A 25672-nucleotide genomic window follows, 5' to 3' on the forward strand; every position below is an offset into this window, starting at 1 on the left:
GGTTGGTCAGTCATTGATAAATCTCTGCCTTGTTGGGTTTATTAACTAACCCCACTTTTCCTAATAATAGGACCAGCCCCTGGTGTCAGAACTCTCCCTAGGATGCCAAACAAGGCTTATAGAACATTTTTATTACCTCCCCAAAATGGCAAAACAGAAAAAGGAAATTTAGAAAGGGATCTCAGGTGCATTGTAAACATAAATAATGAAAACAAAATTCATAGCCACTATGAGCTTGGAAGAACTGGTTGTGATGAGACCTCCTAATGAGTCAGGCTGAGATGTAGAATGGGATTTCCTTTTTCCTAAATGCACATGCTTTTCTGTGACAGGGTTGGGTAGCATGTGTTCCTTGAGATGTCGTAGGACTGTAACTCCCATCATCCCTCACCTTTGGTTATCCTGGCTAGAGCTGATGGGACTTGCAGTGTAACAACTTCCCCACCTCTATTCTAGCTTCACCCTTTCCTGAGAAACTTTCAGCTTTATAATACTTCCATGGACGGAGCTTATTTGGATGAAAATGGAGATCTGGCAGCCAACTTTGATATCATGAACTGGGTGATGTTTCCCAACAAGTCCACTGCTGGAGTGAATGTTGGCAGTATAGAGAGACTGTCCTCCTCTGAGATAAAGTTCACCATTGATCAGAATGCCATTACGTGGCCCAGAACGTTTAACCAGGTAGGGGAAACCACTCGTTTCCTTGTTCCCTTTCCTATCTAGCCATCACTGAGAGCTCCATCAGATGAGCATTTTATTGAACATTCATTACTGGGCACTCACAGGTTTTCGCGAGTCCCCTCTCGCGATGTTTGCCTCCCGCCCCTTCTAGCCTTCTTCATGCCGCAAAACAACAACGTAGCTATAATGGCTCATATGCCAGTGGTGGGCGGGGCTGGAGTCAAAGGAAGTGGGGACAAGACACAAAACATACCAGCATAGTGTAGACTAAAGCTCTTCCTGCCTTTAATTAATCCTCAGGAGAAGGGGGAGAAACGCACAAAGGCTAGGACACCATTTAATGGACAACAGAGGTTGGCCAGTGGAAGACTGGACCCTCATGGTGGCATGTATAAACCATTTGCCCTTATGGTAAACAGCTTCCTATAATATGCCCTATTTTGTAACTTGTCACACTAGGCAGAGCTCCTGCAGCTTTAACTGTTGTGATGAAGAGGGTGTTTCATCAGGTGCTACATGCATACAAATGACACCTGCTGAAATTCCCTTTTAAATACAACTGTTGAAGACACAGGAGTCCTGTCCTTCCTTCCATAGCATCACCTTCATGATATAACTCATTTCCAACAGTTAATAAAGCCCCCTTTCCGCAACGTTATGCTTGACGCACCTTCTCTTTATATGGTTAGACAGTCCCTTTTTCTAGATGTACTAGAAGTTGCCTGCCTGGACACACCAAGACGATTAGGGAAGGAGAGCCCATCTGCTGCTACGATTGTGTCCCATGTCCTGAAGGAACCATCTCCTCCCAGGAAGGTAAGTGACTCCAGAGCGAGGAGCTGCCCTTGAGAAAGAGAACAAACACCCACTCGCATGTGGCTAGAGAGGGTTTTTTTTTGTTTTAAACTGAACTTGATTTCTTTCTTGTTGGGTTATTGTGCCAGAACTTTTCTCTCTCTGGAACTCTGTTTGTGCTCAGAAACAAACACACATCACGCAGGTCTTACACAGCAGAGCTGGTTTATTTCCTTCAGGCTTCTGTGCAGTTCAATTCAGATCAGTTCAGATCAGCACACTGAGGCATACACTGTTAAGTATATGAAAAGAAATACTTGCTTAGTCATTAAAATTGTGTGTGTATGGCTATCTCAGGGTTAAACAGAGAAAGTATATCTGTGGGCAATTACCTTGAGATAGAGGCTGTTCTGGGAACCTTGCCAAGATTCTAAGTTAGCCTCATCACAGCTGTATGTAATGTAGATAAGAATTGTGTAGATCTGTATATAGTTTCTCACTTGTGTAAAATGGATATGATCACTGCTTACTGATCACTGCTCTACGATCACTGCTCTCTGTGTATGCCTCAGTGTGCTGATCTGAACTGAACTGCACAGAAGCCTGAAGGAAATAAACCAGCTCTGCTGTGTAAGACCTGCGTGATGTGTGTTTGTTTCTGAGCACAAACAGAGTTCCAGAGAGAGAAAAGTTCTGGCACAATAACCCAACAAAGGTTATGGGCCCAGACTAGACCAGTCTAGCCTAGACCAGCCTACGCCAGCCTAATCCAGGCAGAAGAACCAGAACTTGATGGGAACGGTGCAGTATCAGAACCAGGAGTCTGCTAAAACAGAAAACTGTTGATGAAGGAAGACATCAAGCTAAAGCCAGTGCTGCAAAGTGAGGAAAAATCTCAGTCGGCTGACTCTGAGGAGGACTCTGAGCAGGAGGACGGTGAGATACCAATTCCTAAAGCAGAGGGAATGGCAGGAGCTAATATGTCTGGTTTGCATCAATTGTTAGAAAAGCTGAATGACTCTAACTATGCATTATGGTCTTACAAAATGCAAATGTATCTGATTCAGGCTGAACTGTGGTATGTAGTCACAGAGGATCCACCAGATAGAGCAGATCCACAGAATGCTAAATGGTTTAAGGACGATGCAAAAGCAATGGCAGTTATTGCATTAGCTGTGGAAGACTCTCAAATTTCCTTCATTCAGTTTTTGAATACATCAAAAGAGTGCTGGAATGCGCTACAAGCTGTATATCAAAGAGAAACAGCGGGCAGTAAAATAATTCTGACCCGGAAGCTGTATGGAATGAAGCTGAAACCAGGGGAGTCTATGTCAAACCATTTGAAAAGCATGAGAGAAATCTTCAATCAACTCAGGGCACGAGGGATGGAGTTTACAACTATACACCAAGTCTATGTGATTTTGTCAAGTCTTGATTCATCGTACGACACGGTTGTCACCATGATGGAAAGTCAAGAGGAGAAAAATTTAACCCTCGAGTATGTAGCTGGAAAACTACTGGAAACCTATGAAAGAAGACAAGCTTCAAAACAACAGAGCTTTAAACATCCTGTGGCTGAATTTCAACAAAGCCATAAATCTTCTGATGTGGTGGCTGCATTAAAGGCAAGGAAATGCTTTAACTGTGGTTCCACAGAACACTTAAGGCGGGATTGCAACAACAAGAAGAAGAAGCTGTTGACAGCAAAGTGGAGAGAAGAAAACAACATGAATGAAGCTGAATCAACAAAGAAGTGTCTTCTAGCAAGAGTCAAAGAGACAATGAATCCTTGGTTTTTGGACTCTGGGGCTTCAATAAGTATGGCAAAAGACAAACTTTCATTTGTAACCTTGGAAACTTCTACTTCAGAGCAAAAGTGTGTTACCCTTGCAAATGGAACAAAAATCCAGATTTGTGGTGTGGGTAATGTATATTTTGATTGTCTGGGAGTTGAACTACAAAGTGTTTTATATGTACCAGAATTGGAAACAAACCTTCTAAGTGTGTTTCAGTTAACAGAAATGGGGTATGAGGTTTGTTTTACTGAAGAAAATTGTACTATAAAACAGGGAAACAAGGTGTGTGTACAGGGAATAATGAAAGAATCTTTGTATGTGATTAATACTTGTACAGAAAATGAAGTTGTAGCCAGCAAAGTCACAACAAAAACAATAGCCAATTGCAAACCACACCAAGAGTGTATCCATTTAACTCATAAAAGGTTTGGTCATGCTAACTATAAAACAATTTCTAAGATTCCAGAATTGTGTGAAGGGGTGAAAATCAAACCATGTTCTAACTATGTAGAATGTAATGTATGCAGTGAAACCAAGTGTCATAAGTCAAACATTCCAAAACATAGTGAGAGAACAACAAAAAGAATTTTTGAATTAATTCATGCAGATCTTGCAGGTCCTTTTGAGACAAGTCAAGGAGGAAACAAATTTTTCTTGTCTATTGTTGATGATTACAGTAGATTTGGATTTGTGTATGTGTTAAAACAGAAGAGTGAAACTTTTGGAAAGTTCAAAGCCTTTGTTAAGTGGAGTAAAAATAGATTTAAAGAACCTATAGCTAATCTAAGAACGGACCGGGGAGGTGAATTTCTTAGCAACCAATTTAAAAAATTCCTCAGTGATGAGGGTATACAACATGACCTTACTGCTCCATATTCACCATTTCAAAATGGAGTTGCAGAAAGGAAAAACAGAACCTTGCAGAACATGTTAAGAGCTCTATTGAAAGAGTCAGGATTGTCTAACCTGTTCTGGGCAGAAGCTTTGTCCACCTCAAATTATTTGTTAAACAGGCTTTACCACTCTGTACATGAAAAAACCCCATATGAAATGTTTTACAAAAGAAAACCTAGAGTGTCACATATAAGGGTTTTTGGAAGTAAATGTTTTGCTCATGTTCAGAAAGAAAACAGACCAGGAAAGCTAGCTCAAAGAGGTTTGGAATGTAAACTGTTGGGATATGATACACAAACAAAAGGCTATCGTTTGTGGTCTCCATATCACAAAAGTGTAATTGTGAGCAGAGATGTAGTTTTTCATGAACAAATGCAGGAAACAAAACAGTATGTAAGTTTGCCTATAGAACAGAAAGCTGTAGAAACAGAAGAAATTCCTGAACAATCTCAGCAAGAGAGGGAGGAGGAAGAAACTGTAAAGGAGGAAACTGTGCCTGTAACTATGCCAAAGCGACCAGAAAGGGAACGCAAAGCTCCAATTCGTTATTCAGATGAATACCAAAGCAAACAGGTTTCTCATAGAGCTTTACTGATAGCCTATGAACCTACTTCATTTGAGGAAATTCAGGAAATGGAACCTACAGAAGCTCAGGGCTGGCATGAAGCAATGTCAGAGGAAATCAGAGCAATGGAAAAAAATGAAACGTGGAAGCTAGTACCTTTACCTGAAGGTCATAAAGCCATTACCTGAAAATGGGTATTCAAAGTAAAACAAAATGAGAAAGGACAGGTGGAACGTATACAAGAAAACAAAATTGTGTAGCAACCTCTAGTGCAGAAGCAGAATATATCAGCTTATCTCTGGCTTGTAATGAGATTGAGTGGTATAAACAATTATTTGCTGATCTAAGGTTGGAAATTGAGACACCAGTAACCATATTTGAGGATAATCAGGCATGTATTAGTATGGCTACATCTGAAAAGTGTAAACCAAGAACTAAACATGTGGATGTTCGTTATTCTCATGTGAAAGATATAATTCAGAAGGGCTGGATTAAGCTTGAAAATTGTCCATCTGAAATGATGTTGGCTGATTTATTCACAAAACCAGTATCAATGGTAAAACACAAAGAGATGCTTTTAAAGCTGGGTCTCAGATTGTAACACAATTTAAACAACATGCGCAAGAGGAGGACTGTTAAGTATATGAAAAGAAATACTTGCTTAGTCATTAAAATTGTGTGTGTATGGCTATCTCAGGGTTAAACAGAGAAAGTATATCTGTGGGCAATTACCTTGAGATAGAGGCTGTTCTGGGAACCTTGCCAAGATTCTAAGTTAGCCTCATCACAGCTGTATGTAATGTAGATAAGAATTGTGTAGATCTGTATATAGTTTCTCACTTGTGTAAAATGGATATGATCACTGCTTACTGATCACTGCTCTACGATCACTGCTCTCTGTGTATGCCTCAGTGTGCTGATCTGAACTGAACTGCACAGAAGCCTGAAGGAAATAAACCAGCTCTGCTGTGTAAGACCTGCGTGATGTGTGTTTGTTTCTGAGCACAAACAGAGTTCCAGAGAGAGAAAAGTTCTGGCACAATAACCCAACATACACAGAGAGCAGTGATCATAGAGCAGTGATCAGAGAGCAGTGATCATATCCATTTTACACAAGTGAGAAACTATATACAGATCTACACAATTCTTATCTACATTACATACAGCTGTGATGAGGCTAACTTAGAATCTTGGCAAGGTTCCCAGAACAGCCTCTATCTCAAGGTAATTGCCCACAGATAGTCTTTCTCTGTTTAACCCTGAGATAGCCATACACACACAATTTTAATGACTAAGCAAGTATTTCTTTTCATATACTTAACAGTCCTCCTCTTGCGCATGTTGTTTAAATTGTGTTACAATCTGAGACCCAGCTTTAAAAGCATCTCTTTGTGTTTTACCATTGAACGTTCCACCTGTCCTTTCTCATTTTGTTTTACTTTGAATACCCATTTACAGGTAATGGCTTTACGACCTTCAGGTAAAGGTACTAGCTTCCACGTTTCATTTTTTTCCATTGCTCTGATTTCCTCTGACATTGCTTCATGCCAGCCCTGAGCTTCTGTAGGTTCCATTTCCTGAATTTCCTCAAATGAAGTAGGTTCATAGGCTATTAGTAAAGCTCTATGAGAAACCTGTTTGCTTTGGTATTCATCTGAATAACGAATTGGAGCTTTGCGTTCCCTTTCTGGTCGCTTTGGCATAGTTACAGGCACAGTTTCCTCCTTTACAGTTTCTTCCCCCTCCCTCTCTTGCTGAGATTGTTCAGGAATTTCTTCTGTTTCTACAGCTTTCTGTTCTACAGGCAAACTTACATACTGTTTTGTTTCCTGCATTTGTTCATGAAAAACTACATCTCTGCTCACAATTACACTTTTGTGATATGGAGACCACAAACGATAGCCTTTTGTTTGTGTATCATATCCCAACAGTTTACATTCCAAACCTTTTTGAGCTAGCTTTCCTGGTCTGTTTTCTTTCTGAACATGAGCAAAACATTTACTTCCAAAAACCCTTATATGTGACACTCTAGGTTTTCTTTTGTAAAACATTTCATATGGGGTTTTTTCATGTACAGAGTGGTAAAGCCTGTTTAACAAATAATTTGAGGTGGACAAAGCTTCTGCCCAGAACAGGTTAGACAATCCTGACTCTTTCAATAGAGCTCTTAACATGTTCTGCAAGGTTCTGTTTTTCCTTTCTGCAACTCCATTTTGAAATGGTGAATATGGAGCAGTAAGGTCATGTTGTATACCCTCATCACTGAGGAATTTTTTAAATTGGTTGCTAAGAAATTCACCTCCCCGGTCCGTTCTTAGATTAGCTATAGGTTCTTTAAATCTATTTTTACTCCACTTAACAAAGGCTTTGAACTTTCCAAAAGTTTCACTCTTCTGTTTTAACACATACACAAATCCAAATCTACTGTAATCATCAACAATAGACAAGAAAAATCTGTTTCCTCCTTGACTTGTCTCAAAAGGACCTGCAAGATCTGCATGAATTAATTCAAAAATTCTTTTTGTTGTTCTCTCACTATGTTTTGGAATGTTTGACTTATGACACTTGGTTTCACTGCATACATTACATTCTACATAGTTAGAACATGGTTTGATTTTCACCCCTTCACACAATTCTGGAATCTTAGAAATTGTTTTATAGTTAGCATGACCAAACCTTTTATGAGTTAAATGGATACACTCTTGGTGTGGTTTGCAATTGGCTATTGTTTTTGTTGTGACTTTGCTGGCTACAACTTCATTTTCTGTACAAGTATTAATCACATACAAAGATTCTTTCATTATTCCCTGCACACACACCTTGTTTCCCTTTTTTATAGTACAATTTTCTTCAGTAAAACAAACCTCATACCCCATTTCTGTTGACTGAAACACACTTAGAAGGTTTGTTTCTAATTCTGGTACATATAAAACACTTTGTAGTTCAACTCCCAGACAATCAAAATATACATTACCCACACCACAAATCTGGATTTTTGTTCCATTTGCAAGGGTAACACACTTTTGCTCTGAAGTAGAAGTTTCCAAGGTTACAAATGAAAGTTTGTCTTTTGCCATACTTATTGAAGCCCCAGAGTCCAAAAACCAAGGATTCATTGTCTCTTTGACTCTTGCTAGAAGACACTTCTTTGTTGATTCAGCTTCATTCATGTTGTTTTCTTCTCTCCACTTTGCTGTCAACAGCTTTTTCTTCTTGTTGTTGCAATCCCGCCTTAAGTGTCCTGTGGAACCACAGTTAAAGCATTTCCTTGCCTTTAATGCAGCCACCACGTCAAAAGTTTTATGGCTTTGTTGAAATTCAGCCACAGGATGTTTAAGGCTCTGTTGTTTTGAAGCTTGTCTTCTTTCATAGGTTTCCAGTAGTTTTCCAGCTACATACTCGAGGGTTAAATTTTTCTCCTCTTGACTTTCCATCATGGTGACAACCGCGTCGTACGATGAATCAAGACTTGACAAAATCACATAGACTTGGTGTATAGTTGTAAACTCCATCCCTCGTGCCCTGAGTTGATTGAAGATTTCTCTCATGCTTTTCAAATGGTTTGACATAGACTCCCCTGGTTTCAGCTTCATTCCATACAGTTTCCGGGTTAGAATTACTTTACTGCCCGCTGTTTCTCTTTGATATACAGCTTGTAGCGCATTCCAGCACTCTTTTGATGTATTCAAAAACTGAATGAAGGAAATTTGAGAGTCTTCCACAGCTAATGCAATAACTGCCATTGCTTTTGCATCGTCCTTAAACCATTTAGCATTCTGTGGATCTGCTCTATCTGGTGGATCCTCTGTGACTACATACCACAGTTCAGCCTGAATCAGATACATTTGCATTTTGTAAGACCATAATGCATAGTTAGAGTCATTCAGCTTTTCCAACAATTGATGCAAACCAGACATATTAGCTCCTGCCATTCCCTCTGCTTTAGGAATTTGTATCTCACCGTCCTCCTGCTCAGAGTCCTCCTCAGAGTCAGCCGACTGAGATTTTTCCTCACTTTGCAGCACTGGCTTTAGCTTGATGTCTTCCTTCATCAACAGTTTTCTGTTTTTTTTAGCAGACTCCTGGTTCTGGTTCTGATACTGCACCGTTCCCACCAAGTTCTGGTTCTTCTGCCTGGGTTAGGCTGGCGTAGGCTTCCTGGACTGGACTGGGCCCATAACCTTTGTTGGGTTATTGTGCCAGAACTTTTCTCTCTCTGGAACTCTGTTTGTGCTCAGAAACAAACACACATCACACAGGTCTTACACAGCAGAGCTGGTTTATTTCCTTCAGGCTTCTGTGCAGTTCAATTCAGATCAGTTCAGATCAGCACACTGAGGCATACACAGAGAGCAGTGATCATAGAGCAGTGATCAGAGAGCAGTGATCATATCCATTTTACACAAGTGAGAAACTATATACAGATCTACACAATTCTTATCTACATTACATACAGCTGTGATGAGGCTAACTTAGAATCTTGGCAAGGTTCCCAGAACAGCCTCTATCTCAAGGTAATTGCCCACAGATAGTCTTTCTCTGTTTAACCCTGAGATAGCCATACACACACAATTTTAATGACTAAGCAAGTATTTCTTTTCATATACTTAACATTTCTTGCTTTGTGTATAGCTAATTATTAGTGTATTTGCTATTTAATTCCACAAATTGAGTGAAAATAACTTAGTGGGCTACCATATGAGGCAACATTTCGAGGCAACAATGGATGAAGGCCAATGCACCACAGTGCAGAGAACAGCTCCAACAGTGTCCCAAAATAGTGTCTGCAACAATGTAGGAACAAAGCCAGACTATAAAACACATGGTCTTCGATGTCTATATACTAATGCCCAGAGCATGGGAAACAAACAGAATGAACTTGAACTCTTATTACATGAAAGCAAATCCGACTTGATAGGTATAACTGAAACTTGGTGGGATAACTCCCATGACTGGAATATAGCAATTGAAGGATATAACTTGTTCAAAAAGAACAGAAGAAATAGAAAGGGAGGTGGAGTTGCACTATATGTTAAAATACCTATCCCTGCACAGAAATACAGGCGGATGAGACTGGGAGCCCCATCGAGAGCGTCTGGATTAAAATAAATGGGGCTAGGAATAAAAAGAATTAGGGGTGTGATCCGCTCCGATTAGGAGCGTAGAAGCAGTAGCAGATTGGCCTGCTCTGCCTTACCCAGAGGCGGAGTAGGAGCGGACCGCGGACCCCTAGAAGCAAGGCGAAGAGAAGCGACCATTTTTCGGAGCTCCTAGTTCAGGCGGAGCGCTCCGGTCGCCATCTTGAAAACATTTCGCCATAGGATTGCATTGCGGCAAATAATCGCGGATAACTACGTTCTTTTTGAAGCTATCGTTCTGGAAATTCTTGTGCTCAGAGAGTCGTGGATGGGGGTCATTTTGAGACCACTCTCACCTCTCTGCGTCGTGCGGGTCGCGTGCTATATTTTTTTGAAAATCGGGTCAACCACGCGGCTCAAACGGTGTTTTCGGCTTTTCGCCCATAGGATTGCATTGAGGGAAAGAATCGGGGATAACTGGGGGGGGGGGTTAAGCTATCGTTCTGAAAATTCTTGTGCACAGAGAGTCGTGGATGGGGGTCATTTTGAGACTACTCTCAACTTTCTGTGCCCTGTGGTTCTTGTGCAATATTTTTTTAAAAATCGGGGTTTGGGGTTTTTTTTGGAAGCAATGACAGGCACATTCAACTCCCAATCCTGATGAGAATTGATCTCCTCAGAAAGCATCATCCTCCAATCCCAGCGTTGGAGGGGGGACTAAGGCAGACCCACCCTGAGAACTTTCTGTTTTGTGTCTCTTTGTGGGTTGGCGTTCGTGAGGGAACACTTAGTTAGTTAGTGCTCCTGCTTTGGACTTTGGAGATAGATTAGGATAGATTTAGTTTGGCGCGCGTGTGTGTGTTTGTTTGCTTCTTTCTGACTTATAGCTTAGTTTGCCCTGTGTTTTTCCCTTACTTTGATTTAATATAAACTTTATTTTTAAATTTTGGAGTGTGTGTTTGGTGGGTTGGGTTGGTTGCCCCCCCCCCGACTGTTCTGCTTTTGTGAAAGCTTTCTTTTGAAAGCATACACACACTTCTTGTCCCATTTCCCTACATTTATTAGTAATATTCTTAAACATATTTTATTATATTCTTTTACATAGTCTTAGTAGTATATTAGTATATTCTCATACATATTATTAGTAGTATTCATATTTTATTCTTCTTATACATATTAGTAGTAGTGTTTGGTTGGTTCTTTCCCCCCCTCCCCTCTCTTAAAGCCTGATTGTGTTTCCTTCTATCTTCTATATACCAAAAAATACCAAAAAATACCAAAAAAATTTTATTCTCTTTTTCTTCTCTGTGTAACTTGGACTGAGTGTGCTGCTTTTGTGAAGTGCAACAGGCAGCCACAGATTGAGCATTTTGGGGAAAGCATACACACACTTCTTGTCCCATTTCCCTACATTTATTAGTAATATTCTTAAACATATTATTATATTCTTTTAGATATTCTTAGTAGTATATATATTAGTATATTCTCATACATATTATATTAGTAGTATAATATTTTATTCTTTTTATACAGCATACACACTTCTTGTCCCATTTCCCTACATTTAAACATATATTCTTCTTATACATATTCTTAGTAGTACCTTATACATATTATTAGTAGTATTAATATTTTATTAGTCATCATGAAAAGAGGGAGCAGGCATGCTGAAAGCAGCAAGGCTCAGGCTGGCACCAGTAAGCAGGCTGCCTCTCCTGCTGTGAAAATCAAACGGGCAACTCCTTGGCTGACTGCTCCAAAACAGAAGCAGGACAAGCAGCAGGCAGAGCCTGGCTTACTTGTGCAAGGTACCAGCTTTTCTGGGTCCGCCAACCCATGCCTGCCTGCCTGTCTGCCCGCCTCCCCCGGGGTGCTGCTGTGGTGGGGCATCTGCCAGGACTGACTCCTCGCCTGCTCTGCCCGCCTGGTGCCTGGGAGATGGGCTTTGCGGTTCGTGCCCAGCACCCTCCGGCACGCTTGCTCCCAGTCGTCCTCCTCTGTGCCCCTCAAGGTGTAACTGCTGGCTTAGAAAGAAACAACCAGCCATCTTTGCCTCACTTGCTCCTTGCGCCCGCTTACAGGTTGGTTTGCTATGCGTTAGTGCTCAAGCCATCCTTGCGGCACTACAATGCATGCTGCCTGCCTGCCTTCCCTCCCTTCTCCCCTTCCCGCCTTGCAGGGATGGTGTATGTGTCTTGCTTTGACTCAGGGGAGAAGTCCTTCCTGTGCTCACTTAGACTTTATCAAGTTCAAAAATCCATTTTTCAAGTGTGGAAGAAGATTTAGGGTTATCTCATGGCATGTTGGGATTTCCTTGGAACTGGCCCCATTGAGCTGTCTGCATTGCAACTTTAAATCCCTGACATACTGGAGTGCCCGATTTTCAAAACTTCCCCTAACATCAGGAGATGATGGGATTGCCTTGAAACTTGGCATCCATGTGGACACATGGGTAAGCTGTCCTGGTGCTGAGTTTGAGGTTTCTAACATGCAAATTGACGTAGTTGTAGAATGGGACTTGATTTGGGGTGCCAAAAATCAGGGGATGATGGGATTGCCTTGAGTCTGGGCGTCCATGTGGACACGTGGATAAGCTGTCCTGGTGCTGAGTTTGAGGTTTCTAACATGCAAATTGACGGAGCTATCCCAAGGGGTGTGAATGGGGTGCCCGATTTTCAAAAATTCGCCAAAAATCAGGGGATGATGGGATTTGCTTGAAACTTGGCATCCATGTGGACACGTGGATAAGCTATCATGGTGCCAAGTTTGAGGTTTCTAACCTGCAAATTGACGGAGCTATCTAAAGGGGTGTGAATTAGGGTTATGGGTGGTGCGTTAGAGGTTAGAGCTGCGCCAAAAATCAGGGGATGATGGGACTGCCTTGAGTCTGGGCGTCCATGTGGACACATTGATAAGCTGTCCTGGTGCCGAGTTTGAGGTTTCTAACATGCAAATTGACGGAGCTATCCCAAGGGGTCTGAATGGGGTGCCCGATATTCAAAAATTCGCCAAAAATCAGTGGATGATGGGATTGCCTTGAAACTTGGCGTGCGTGTGTATACCCCCATGCGGTGTCATGGTGCCAAACATGAGGTTTCTAACTTGAACAGAAAAAAAGTTGTATACTTTTTTAGCTTTCAATGCAACCCTATGGGGGGGAAAAAACGGAGCTCCGGATCTGGATCCGGAGCTCCGAGCGGAGCGGAGCGGAAGTGGGCGGAGCGGGGGCAGGGCGAAGCGGGCCGCTCCGAAAAATGGCAGATCTCTAAGTGAAGCGGAGCGGGGGGTCCGTGCACACCCCTAAAAAGAATATGATAATCGGAGTCTACTACCGACCACCCAATCAAGGAGAAGACGAGGACGAAACTTTTGAGAAACAAATTGCCAGAGTTTCAGAGTAGTAGTGATGGGGGACTTCAATTACCCTGATATCTGTTGGGAGACCATTACTGCCAAAAGCGGCCCTTCCAAGAAATTCCTGACATATATGGGTGATAACTTTCTCCTACAGAAAGTGGTGGAAGGAACTAGAGGATCGGCAATCCTTGACTTGTTATTGACCAATAGGGATGACTTAGTGAATAAAATGGCAGTTATGGGAACTCTGGGGAAAGTGACCACATCATACTTGAATTCTTGATTATGAAGGACACAAAAGTTGAGTGTAGCCATAAACGTACTCTGGATTTTAAGAAAGCTGATTTTAATAAACTCAGAAGTATGATAAGTAAGGTCCCGTGGCAAGGGAGCCTAATGAGAAAAGAGTGCAGGATGGGTGGGAGTATTTAAAAAAGGAAATTTTAAAGGCACAGTTACAAACAATTCCAACAAGGAGAAAAGATAGAAGACAACAGAGAAACCAATGTGGCTCCACAAAAAGCTTAGAGATGACCTGAAAACAAAAAGGGATACATATAGGAAGTGGAAGGAAGGCCAGGCTACAAAAGAAGAGTACAGACAAGTGGCGCAGAAGTGCCGAAATGGCGTCAGGAAGGCTAAAGCTGTGAATGAGCTGAGATTAGCGAGGGATAATAAAAGCAATAAAAAGGCTTTCTTCAGATACGTGAGTAGTAAAAGACAGAGGAAAGAAATGGTGGTTCAATCTCCAGGGCCCGATGAACTGCATCCTAGAGTAATGAAGGAGCCAGCAGAAGAACTCTCAGAACCTTTGTCTATTATCTTTGCAAAATCATGGAAGACGGGTGAGGTGCCGGACGACTGGAGGAGGGCTAACGTTGTCCCTATCTTCAAAAAGGGCAAAAAGGTTTAACCTGGGAACTACAGACCAGTCAGTCTGACATCCATCCTTGGGAAAATTCTGGAGCAGATTATAAAGAAGTCCATCTGTAAACACCTTGAAATCAATGCAGTGATTACTAGCAGCCAACATGGATTTGTCAGGAACAAATCCTGTCAGACTAATTTGATCTCATTTTTTGATAGGATAACCTCCCTTGTGGACTGTGGGAATGCTGTAGACGTCATATATCTTTTCAGCAAAGCTTTTGACAAAGTACCACATAACATTCTGATTAACAAACTAGCTAAAAGTGGGCTAGATGGAACAACTATTAGGTGGATTCACAGTTGGCTACAGAATCGGACTCAAAGAGTACTTATCAATGGAACCTTCTCAAACTGGGGAGAGGCAACGAGTGGGGTGCCGCAGGGCTCAGTCCTGGGCCCAGTGTTCTTCAACATTTTTATTAATGATTTGGACGAGGAGGTGCAGGGAACGCTGATCAAATTTGCAGATGACACCAAATTGGGTGGGATAGCTAATACCCTGGAAGACAGAAACAAACTTCTAAGTGATCTTGATAGGCTGGAGTGCTGGGCTGAAAACAACAGAATGAAATTTAATAGGGATAAATGCCAAGTTCTACATTTAGGGAATAGAAACCAAATGCACAGTTACAAGATGGGGGACACTTGGCTCAGCAATACTACAAACGAGAAAGATCTTGGAATTGTTGTAGATCGCAGGCTGCATATAAGCCAACAGTGCGATATGGCTGCAAGAAAGGCAAATGCTATTTTGGGCTGCATTAATAGAAGTATAGCTTCCAAATCACGTGAGGTACTGGTTCCTCTCTATACAGCCCTGGTTAGGCCTCATCTAGAGTATTGTGTCCAGTTCTGGGCTCCACAATTCAAGAAGGATGCAGACAAGCTGGAGCGTGTTCAGAAGAGGGCAACCAGGATGATCAGGGGTCTGGAAACAAAGCCCTATGAAGAGAGACTGAAAGAACTGGGCATGTTTAGCCTGGAGAAGAGAAGATTGAGGGAAGACATGATAGCACTCTTCAAATACTTCAAAGGTTGTCACACAGAGGAGGGCCAGGATCTCTTCTCGATCCTCCCAGAGTGCAGGACAAGGAATAACGGGCTCAAGTTACAGGAAGCCAGATTCCAGCTGAACATCAGGAAAAACTTCCTGACTGTTAGAGCAGTGCGACGGTGGAATCCGTTACCTAGGGAGGTTGTGGGCTCTCCCACACTAGAGGCTTTGAAGAGGCAGCTGGACAACCATCTGTCAGGGATGCTTTAGGGTGGATTCCTGCATTGAGCAGGGGGTTGGACTAGATGGCCTTGTAGGCCCCTTCCAGCTCTGCTATTCTATGATTCTATGATTCTATGATTTTCATTGAACAATTGCCCTATGTCATTCAGAGAATGCAACATAGGGTGCCAGCAATAACTTCTTCTAATGTCTGTTTTTAGGAAGAGGGAATTTCACAGGTGCTGCATGCATACAAATTAGGGGTGTGATCCGCTCCGATTAGGAGCGTAGAAGCAGTAGCGGATTGGCCTGCTCCGCCTTACCCAGAGGCGGAGTAGGAGCGGACTGCGGACCCCCTAGAAGCAAGGCGAAGAGAAGCGGCCATTTTTCGGAGCTCCTAGTTCAGGCGGAGCGCTCCGGTCGCCATCTTGAAAACATTTCGCCATAGGATTGCATTGCGGCAAATAATCGCGCATAACTACGTTGTTTTTGAAGCTATCGTTCTGGAAATTCTTGTGCTCAGAGAGTCGTTGATGGGGGTCATTTTGAGACCACTCTCACCTCTCTGCGTTGTCTGGGTCGCGTGCTATATTTTTGTGAAAATCGGGTCAACCGCGCGGCTCAAACGGCGTTTTCGGCTTTTCGCCCATAGGATTGCATTGAGGGAAAGAATCGGGGATAACTGGGGGGGGGTTTAAGCTATCATTCTGAAAATTCTTGTGCACAGAGAGTCGTGGATGGGGGTCATTTTGAGACTACTCTCAACTTTCTGCATCGTACGGGTCGCGCGCTAGAAGTTTTTAAAAAATCGGCGGGAAAAATACCTTTTTCAAAGGGCTGAGGGGCAGAGTCAGCTCCCGGTCATGATGATCCCAAAGTTGGAGGAGGGCATAGGCAAAACGGGTAACTTGGGATTCTGGGAAACTTCTCTTTCTTCATCTGAACGGGCTTTTCCCCGTGTTTTTTAACACAGTAGCCCCACCAAATGCACAAACACAACCTGAAATCATATACTAAGCCAAGAATAAGAGATAGAAACACAGCACTGCTCCCCACCCTAACCTTGGTGAACAACTGAATAGATGTGGTGCAAGGGGATGAGCTCCCCTAGGGCATCTCATCGTGGACGTGCCCCCACTCTCTCCTGCACTGGAAGGCCATTAGAGCCTTCCAAAGAGAGTAAAACGGTGGAGCAATGCCTATCATGAGTTGAAGTGAATGCTCACTTTTCAGTGGTGGAGCAATGCCTGTTATGAGTTGAAGTGAGCGTTTTACTTCTTCTCAGAGCTGTTGGTGGCTGTCTTGAACTGGCAGCTACTTCCCCCTCCCCCGGGCACGTCCCCCTATTGCTGGTATTGCTGTTTATTGAGCAACACTGCTGCTTTTAATTCCACCCCTCCTTTGTTTATTTATTGATTTATTCCATTTTATATGCATTACTGGCTTATCCTTGGCTCACTTCTTTATGCCCCCAGAAATGCCAGCTGCATGCCTGCCTGCCTTCCCTCCCTCCTCCCCTGCCCACCTCGCAGGGATGTTGTGTGTGGGGTGCCCGATTTTCAAAAATTCGCCAAAAATCAGGGGATGATGGGATTGCTTTGAAACTTGGCGTGCGTTTGTATATCCCCATGAGGTGTCATGGTGCCAAACATGAGGTTTCTAACTTGAACAGAAAAAAAGTTGTATAATTTTTTAGCTTTCAATGCAAGCCTATGGGGGGGGGAAACGGAGCTCCGGATCCGGATCCGGAGCTCCGGGCGGAGCGGAGCGGAAGTGGGCGGAGCGGTGCGGGGCGGAGCGGCCCGATCCGGAAAATGGCGGATCTGCAAGTGAAGCGGAGCGGGGGGGTCCGTGCACACCCCTAATACAAATGACACTTGATGAAATTTCCCTTTTTTATATACAACTTTTAAAGATGTAGGAGCCCTGCCCTCCTTTTCATAGGGTCACCCTAGATTTGGTGGTATTGGGGGCAACCCCAACAAGCAGAAACATTAGTTTCTGGAATGGACCAGGCTGGCAAAGCTCACATAAGGTTGCTCTGGAGAGCTGCCCTGTTGTAGATATGAGCCTTTTGCTCATTTCAGTTCTACAAGGGGTGGGCAACACTTACAGAACGAAATCAGTGGGGCTTGCAGCTTGCAAAATGGAAGCAGCGGTGGAGCCAGCTCACAGATAGGCAATATCGAATGCTGCCCCACATTTCTTAATAAGCAAGGGATCCAGTCCTGCTTACTTCTGAGGTTTGTCCTGCAGAGACCTGCCCTGCTTACATGTGAGTAGACATGCAAATTTTTGATGTGCTGACGTATGAGTAGACATGTCGCTCTAGTTTACTTCTGAGTCGAGATGCAGACAGCTTGGTAAGGGTGATGTTATTCGAGAACTGCTTACTTCTGATTAATCTTAATCAGTAATGATGACATTTTTGGCAAGCACATAGATGGAATGCAATTTCAATGGCTATTTATCAGCTTCCACGAGAGAAGTGCTTTTCCCAGTTTCAGAGACAGGGTGGGGCCTGCAGAAACCACAGTGGGTCAGAGGAGCACTATACACCTTTTAGGGAATGCAATAAACCACAGACTATGATTGGTGGAAAAAAATTTACATAAATGCTGCTGCGGTTCTTGTTCTTGTCAGATGCAGACCATTGCACCAAGTGTCCGGATGACCAGCATCCAAACAAGGCCCGAGATCAATGTGTTCTGAAGCTTATCAGTTTCCTCTCCTATGAAGAAATTCTGGGAATCATCCTAGCTTTATTTGCCCTAATCTTGTCCCTAACCACTGGCCTACTTTTAGGAATCTTCATGAAATATCGAGAAACTCCAGTGGTCAAAGCCAACAACCGAGATCTCACCTACGTACTCCTCGTCTCCCTCCTGCTATCCTTCTTGTCCTCCTTCTTATTCATCGGACGGCCCCAGAAGGTGACCTGCCTTCTCCAACAAACCACCTTCAGCATCATCTTCTCAGTTGCTGTCTCTTCCTTGTTGGCAAAAACTGTCATGGTGGTGGTGGCATTTATGGCGACAAAGCCAGGGAATAGGATGAGGAAATGGCTGGGGAAGAGTTTGGCCAACTCCATGGTAATTTCTTGTTCCAGTGTCCAAGTGGGCATCTGCATGATCTGGCTGGGAATCTTTCCCCCATTCCCAGACTCTGACATGCATTCCCAGCCTGGGCAGGTCGTCCTGCAATGTAACGAAGGGTCTGCAGTCATGTTTTATACTGCCCTTGGCTACATGGGCTTCCTGGCTGCCATCTGTTTCACGGTGGCTTTCCTAGCCAGGAAGCTGCCCGGGGCATTCAATGAAGCCAAGCTGATCACCTTCAGCATGTTGGTCTTTTCCAGTGTTTGGGTGTCCTTTGTGCCAGCCTACCTGAGCACCAAAGGGAAATACATGGTAGCTGTGCAGGTCTTCTCTATCTTGGCTTCCAGTTTGGGTTTATTGGTTTGCATCTTCATCCCCAAAAGCTACATTATCATATTAAGGCCAGATCTAAATAGCAAAGAGCATTTAATGATGAAATCTAAAGATGGCATCTGATCTTTTAGTACATATTTTTTTTTGTCCAGCAAAAATACTAAAACCAATGTAGGAGTGAACTTCTTTTGTATGCTACTTCATATAATTTCTCTTCTCTCCATGTAAAAACAAAACAGACTTGTTTTAATCATGATGAATGAATAAGGAACCCAGAAAGGCCTCAGGTAGGGATGTTTGCACAAGTAAAACTTTAATTTGTCTAAGGGCTCATCCACACCAAGCATATATTCCACTATGAAAGTGGTATATAAAAGGCAGGAGCCACAGTAGTGCTTTATAGTGGTATTGAAGTGCACTGACAACTGTTGGGACCCATGACACATACCATATACTGCTTTCATACCACTTTCATAGTGTTACATCCTGCTTGATGTAGATGTGTCAATGGGCCCCAACAGTTGTCAGTGCACTTCATTACCACTATAAAGCAGTAGTGTAGATCCTGCAGTGCACATCAATATCACTATAAAGCATTAGTGTGTCTCCTGCCTTTTATATACCGCTTTCATAGTGGAATGTCCTGCTTGGTGTAGATGAGCCCAAAGTGATCCAAATTTCACCTTGAAGCTTGTTCCATCTCATGTTCATAACAGATTGTGATCTCTGTTTTTTCACATTTTTCATGCATATTTTCCTAAGTGTATATAATAGTTGTGCAGATCTTTGAAATGTATGGATTCTCCTCCCGCTGCTGAAAGCCTGGGTGCAATTCATTTTTCATGCACATTTCTTCAAAGGTACGCATGCTGTTGACCACATTTCCTTTGGGTCCGTACATCACATGCAAGCTCGGATTTCGATTGCAGATTGTGTTTTTGTGCATGTTTGGGTTGGAAGGTGTGAACTGGGGAAATCCTAATAAAAATGAACTAAACCTGAATTTCAAATACAGCTCTAGCCTGAAGCCATTCTCTTTACAAATGGTCATTTCTCACTTTGTTGTGGGCTCAGAATCCGAAATAGTATTAAAGAAGATTCAGTTCAGATCTCAATTTGGTAACTCAGAAAGCAGGTTGTTTTGTCTCGGATCCAAACCCATTTACTATTACGGGAATATAAACAAACAGTTATAATGTTTTTACTTTCTGACATGAATGAATGAAGTATTCCAGCATAGCAAGCCCTCCTGAGGGGATGAAATATGGAAAATATGAGAAAGACAGGTTTACAGGATTTGTAGAGGAAGAGTATCAGTAGATGGAATGGGTTGGTGGTACAAAGGAATATCTCTTATTGCCTCAGTGGTTTGGGGGGCCATTTGTACAGAAATAGTATACGGGAAGTCTGGGGGAAAGTGACCATGTCATACTTGAATTCTTGATTGTGAAGGACACAAAAGTTGAGTGTAGCCATAAACGTACTCTGGATTTTAGCAAAGCTGATTTTAATAAACTCAGAACTATGATAAGTAAGGTCCCGTGGCAAGTGAGCCTAATGAGAAAAGGAGTGCAGGATGGGTGGGAGTATTTAAAAAAGGAAATTTTAAAGGCAGAGTTACAAACAATTCCAACAAGGAGAAAAGATAGAAGACAACAGAGGAAAATAATGTGGCTCCACAAAGAGCTTAGAGATGACCTGAAAACAAAAAAGAATACATATAGGAAGTGGAAGAAACGCCAGGCTACAAAAGAAGAGTACAGACAAGTGGCACAGAAGTACTGAAATGGCATCAGGAAGGCTAAAGCTGTGAATGAGCTGAGATTAGCGAGGGATGCTAAAAGCAATAAAAAGGCTTTCTTAGATACGTGAGTAGTAAAAGACAGAGGAAAGAAATGGTGGTTCAACCGCTTAATGAGGATGCCAAATTGATAACAGATGCCAAAGAAAAGGCTGAAGTGCTCAATTCCTTTTTTGCTTCAGTCTTCTCCCAAAAGTGGGTCTATGACCAACCCTGGAAAAAGTGAAGCAGAAGTTGAGGGGGCAGGATTGCAGTTTGAGATTGATAAACAAATGGTCAAAGAACACCTCATTTCCTTGAATGAGTTCAAATCTCCAGGGCCCAGTGAACTGTATCCTAGACTAATGAAGGAGCTAGCGGAAGAACTCTCAGAACCTTTGTCTATTATCTCTGCAAAATCATGGATACGGGTGAGGTGCTGGACGACTGGAAGAGGCCTAACGTTGTCCCTATCTTCAAAAAGGGCAAAAAGGTTTAACCTGGGAACTGCAGACCAGTCAGTCTGACATCCATCCCTGGGAAAATTCTGGAGCAGATTATAAAGAAGTCAATCTGTAAACACCTTGAAATCAATGCAGTGATTACTAGAAGCCAACATGGATTTGTCAGGAACAAATCCTGTCAGACTAATTTGATCTCATTTTTTGATTGGGTAACGTCCCTTGTGGACTGTGGGAATGCTGTGGACGTCATATATCTTGACTTCAGCAAAGCTTTTGACAAAGTGCCCCATGATATTCTGATTAACAAACTAGCTAAAAGTGGGCTAGATGGAACAACTATTAGGTGGATTCACAGTTGGCTACAGAATCGGACTCAAAGAGTACTTATCAACGGAACCTTCTCAAACTGGGGAGAGGCAACGAGTGGGGTACCGCAGGGCTCAGTCCTGGGCCCAGTGCTCTTCAACATTTTTATTAATGATTTGGATGTGGAGGTGCAGGGAATGCTGATCAAATTTGTAGATGACAGAAAATTGGGTGGGATAGCTAATACCCTGGAAGACAGAAACAAACTTCGAAGTGATCTTGATAGGCTGGAGTGCTGGGCCGAAAACAACAGGATGAAATTTAATAGGGATAAATGCCAAGTTCTACATGTAGGAAATAGAAACCAAAGACACAGTTACAAGATGGGAGATACTTGGCTCAGCAATACTACAAACGAGAAGGATCTTGGAATTGTTGTAGATCACAAGCTGAATATGAGCCAACAGTGCGATATGACTGCAAGAAAGGCCGGTCACAAGGGTGCCTTATTTTGCTCAGGTGAAGAAGCCCTATGTTTGTCTAGGATACATTATATCCTGGAGTTCATATAGTGCAGTGGCTCCCAAGTTTTTCAGGTAACCGCCCCCTTGATTGCACAAACTCATGCCCAGTGCCCCTTACCCTACACTATAAAAATCCTTCTTCAGAATAGCCATTTTCAACGACCCACTAAGAAAGATAATAACAATAAAATTCAAAACAGTAACCATTAATTGAATATTTATTCAAAATCCAATTACATTTTTTTCGTTTATTCAATTAAACATAATTCATGAACTTGATCCAGTGATTTCATATTTTCAAAGTCTGATAGTCATTTAGCAAAAATATTAGGTATCACATTTAGTAACTAAGGTAGAGTACCTCACTATTCATTAAATCCTTAATGTGATGGATGGGCCTGATGAAGTGATACCACTTTCCCAATGTCTGGTTTAAAGTCACTTAACATGAGTCTTAAATCACCACGTTTAGTAATCTGGAGTCAATTTCTTTGCTTGGAGAGAAGTAGGCAGACCACACTAAAATTACATTCCACCAAATATGATGTTGGAAATGCAACCAGGAGTTTCTGAACCACTCTCCATAGTGCAAGATAGCAATCAGAAATTTCCTTCTGTAACCAAAACTCCTGGTACGATTTCTTAAACTTTGGCTTCAGCTCAATATCATTTTGTAGCTCAATTGACCCCTTTAAATGGGAAGCACCCGCCGCAGGCTTGCCGAGGGAGGGAGTGAAAAGAGAGCAAATGCCTGTTTTGCAGCAGGCGTGGCAGGGCTTGATTAGTGTTTTGGTGCTTTTGAAACATTTCAATTCACCGTTAAAAGGACTCTTCTTAAACAGTATTAATACATGTGTGGATTCTTCCCCTATATGGCTTGGGACCAAACTACCTTCTCCCATAAAAATGTCCCTGAGTTTTAAGACCTTCGGAGAGGCGCTTCTCGGGAAAGACCACCTTGAATGCCCCCCTAATGCCCCTTTGCCTCTTAGCACCCCCTGCTGCCCCTTTGCCTCTTAGCAGCCCCTGCCGCCCCCTTGCCTCTTAATGCCCGCCTATGCAATCCCACCACTCGCAAGGGGACGGTACCACCCACTTTGGGAATTACTGATATAGTGCATTTTGCCATCCAGTTTCCTAAGGTATTCTGTACAGGGATATGTGCATAGTTGGCTAGATATAGGAGGAGGGCTTTCTCTGCTGTGGCACCCCGGCTGTGGAACGAGCTCCCCAGAGAGGTTCGCTTGGCGCCTGCACTGTACTCCTTCCGTCACCAGATGAAGACCTTTTTATTTTCTCAATCTTTTAACACCTAATTTAACTTAAATTTAAACTTCGCTGTTTTAATTCCATATTTTAACCTATATCAATTTTTGCTGTGTGATTTTCTCCTGTTTGTGCTTTTTATATTGTATTTTGTATTTGTGTTTTTAGATTGTTGGTTGTTTTTATGCTCTTCATGATTTTAATTTTTGTGAACCACCCAGAGAGCTTCAGCTATTGGGCAGTAAAATGTGTGTGTGTGTGTGTGTGTGTGTGTGTGTGTGTGTATGTATGTATATATATATATATATATATATATATATATATATCTGAGATTCTTATGTTTTTAATAACAATGCCCCTGTTCCTAAAATCATAGAATAGTAGAGTTGGAAGGGGCCTATAAGGTTATCGAGTCCAACCCCCTGCTCAGTGCAGGAATCCACCCTAAAGCTTCCCTGACAGATGGTTGTCCAGCTGCCTCTTGAATGCCTCTAGTGTAGGAGAGCCCACAACCTCCCTAGGTCACTGGTTCCATTGTCGTACTGCTCTAACAGTCAGGAAGTTTTTCCTGATGTTCAGTTGGAATCTGGCTTCCTGTAGCTTGAGCCCATTATTTCGTGTCCTGTAATCTCGAAGAAACCTGTGTATGTGAGGGTCACTGGGTCCCTTCTGCCAAGGAGTGCTATAATCAAGTTGAAAGACACCTTAGACAAGTGTACATTGGAACATCGGTACACATGTCTGGAGAGGACTTTGGGAACTGTACAGTTTTTAGTGTCATATTGTAACCTTTAATACATCAAGATTTTTTTTCTGCGCTAAAGGTCAGTTGAACTGTGCTGAACTGCCCCCTCACTGTCCATGCACTAGCACTTCACGAGAGAGTCACGCTAACATGTTTTCTCCAGCTGCACACCTGCGCATGGATCCACGCAGAGAATCAATGCCATTGCAGGAGTGATCCTTGCTCCCTTATAATTATCAAAATCATGGTGATTTACTTGAGTTCTCACCAAAGCTCAAAGGATTCCCCTCAAGATGACTTTTGAAAGTGATGCAAGAAATCACAAACCAAGAGCAATGCTTGGTCATTCCTGATATACAAAGCCAGAAAAGCTGGGGCATAAATACCTGCTGTGCCCCCAAGAGCCTGGGGTGAGATTTAGGGAAGGCAGGGACTGTGCCTTTCACTCCCCCCCTTCAGTTCTAACACTGTGGCTGGACTCCATCTTTTTTTTTTAGCAAAGTCTCTGCCACTGTGCTTTTGTGAAAGGGGTTGGCTTCCAATTAGCTGTCTCTGAGACTAGTGACAAGGTTGTGTGTGTGTGTGTGTGTGTGTGTGTGTAGGAGAGGGAGAGAGGGAGAGAGAGAGAGAGAGAGAGAGAGAGAGAGAGAGAGAGAGAGAGAGAGATATTCTCCAGCATGATATGGTGGCTGCTGCTAAGTTTTATGCTGCTGCTGCCCTGCCCCACCTGTGGAACAAGAAAAACCAAATGCCCACTGCATGTGAGAAGTGACCGGAAATATCCATTTAATTATTACAGGCTAGGAGACTACCTGATTAGTGGAATTATATCTACCACAAATACAGTATTTAATCCATATGTTTTCTTCAAGCCTCCTTCTAACAGTTTTACCTCGTAAGTGATCAGGTGCTCAACTGACTCTGAATTCATACTTTCCAGGGGTCGCTTTTTTTTCCTCTTTAAGCAGGGACAGAGAATCTCTCTTTTGTGGAAGCTGCTCCTCATAAATCATGTGAATCATGATTCTGTTTAGTCCAATTTTGCTACGGGGAGTGGGTGGGAAAATGCTTGGGGCAGATGCAGAAATGCTGAGACACTGTTTAGTCAGTGCACAACCTGCCATATCAAGCTTTCCAACTTGTGTGGTTTATTTTTGAGGTCTTCAGTCATTGGGCAGCTGTTAGCCGTGGTGCAGTTTAGGGATGTCAGAAGAATCCATTTGCGGGGGAGTTCGACAAGCTTTCCTCAGCTCTTGCCCTTGGACTCGGTTCTGTCTTCCACTAGCAACAGGTCCCCTAGAATCATGTACACCATGTACATTGATGGTGCTATATAAAAAAATAATAAAAAATAATAATAATCATAGAATAGTACAGTTGGAAGTGGCCTATAAAGCTCCTAGAATCATAGAATCTTGGAATAGTAGTTGGAAGGGGCCTACAAGGCCATCGAGTCCAACCCCCTGCTCATTGCAGGAATCCACCTTAAAGCATCGACCTGATGGCTATATATTGTGCCCAGTTTCAGAGGCTATATGGCTATGTATCCTGGTGGTTGGGGGACATGACCAGGAGGATGCTACTGCACACATGTCTTGCACATGTAGGTTTTCCCCAGGCAGCTGGTCAGCCACTGTGTGAACAGAATGCTAGATGAACCCTTGGTCTGATCCAACAGGGTTCTTCCTATGTTATATTAACCATGGCCTCATCTACACCAAGCGGGATAATGCAGTATGAAAGTGGTATATAAAATGCAGGAGCCACACTACTGCTTTATAGCAGTATTGAAGTACATTGACAACTGTTGGGGGCCATTGACATGTACCATATACCACTTT

General features: G+C 42.7%; 1 protein-coding gene across 1 annotated transcript in view; it reads left to right on the forward strand.

Annotated features, from left to right (window-relative positions):
* Nucleotides 1-18869, forward strand: part of LOC134395535 (vomeronasal type-2 receptor 26-like) — a 32025-nt gene extending 13156 nt beyond the window's left edge. The window contains exons 6-8 of the mRNA XM_063121698.1: nucleotides 457-684; nucleotides 1374-1500; nucleotides 17959-18869. Coding sequence (XP_062977768.1) covers nucleotides 457-684; nucleotides 1374-1500; nucleotides 17959-18869 — 1266 coding nt within the window. The remainder of the gene's footprint in view (nucleotides 1-456; nucleotides 685-1373; nucleotides 1501-17958) is intronic.
* Nucleotides 18870-25672: the final 6803 nt, after the last annotated feature.

The sequence above is a fragment of the Elgaria multicarinata genome, chromosome 3 (genome assembly GCF_023053635.1).
Source record: "Elgaria multicarinata webbii isolate HBS135686 ecotype San Diego chromosome 3, rElgMul1.1.pri, whole genome shotgun sequence".
Classification (NCBI taxonomy): domain Eukaryota; kingdom Metazoa; phylum Chordata; class Lepidosauria; order Squamata; family Anguidae; genus Elgaria; species Elgaria multicarinata.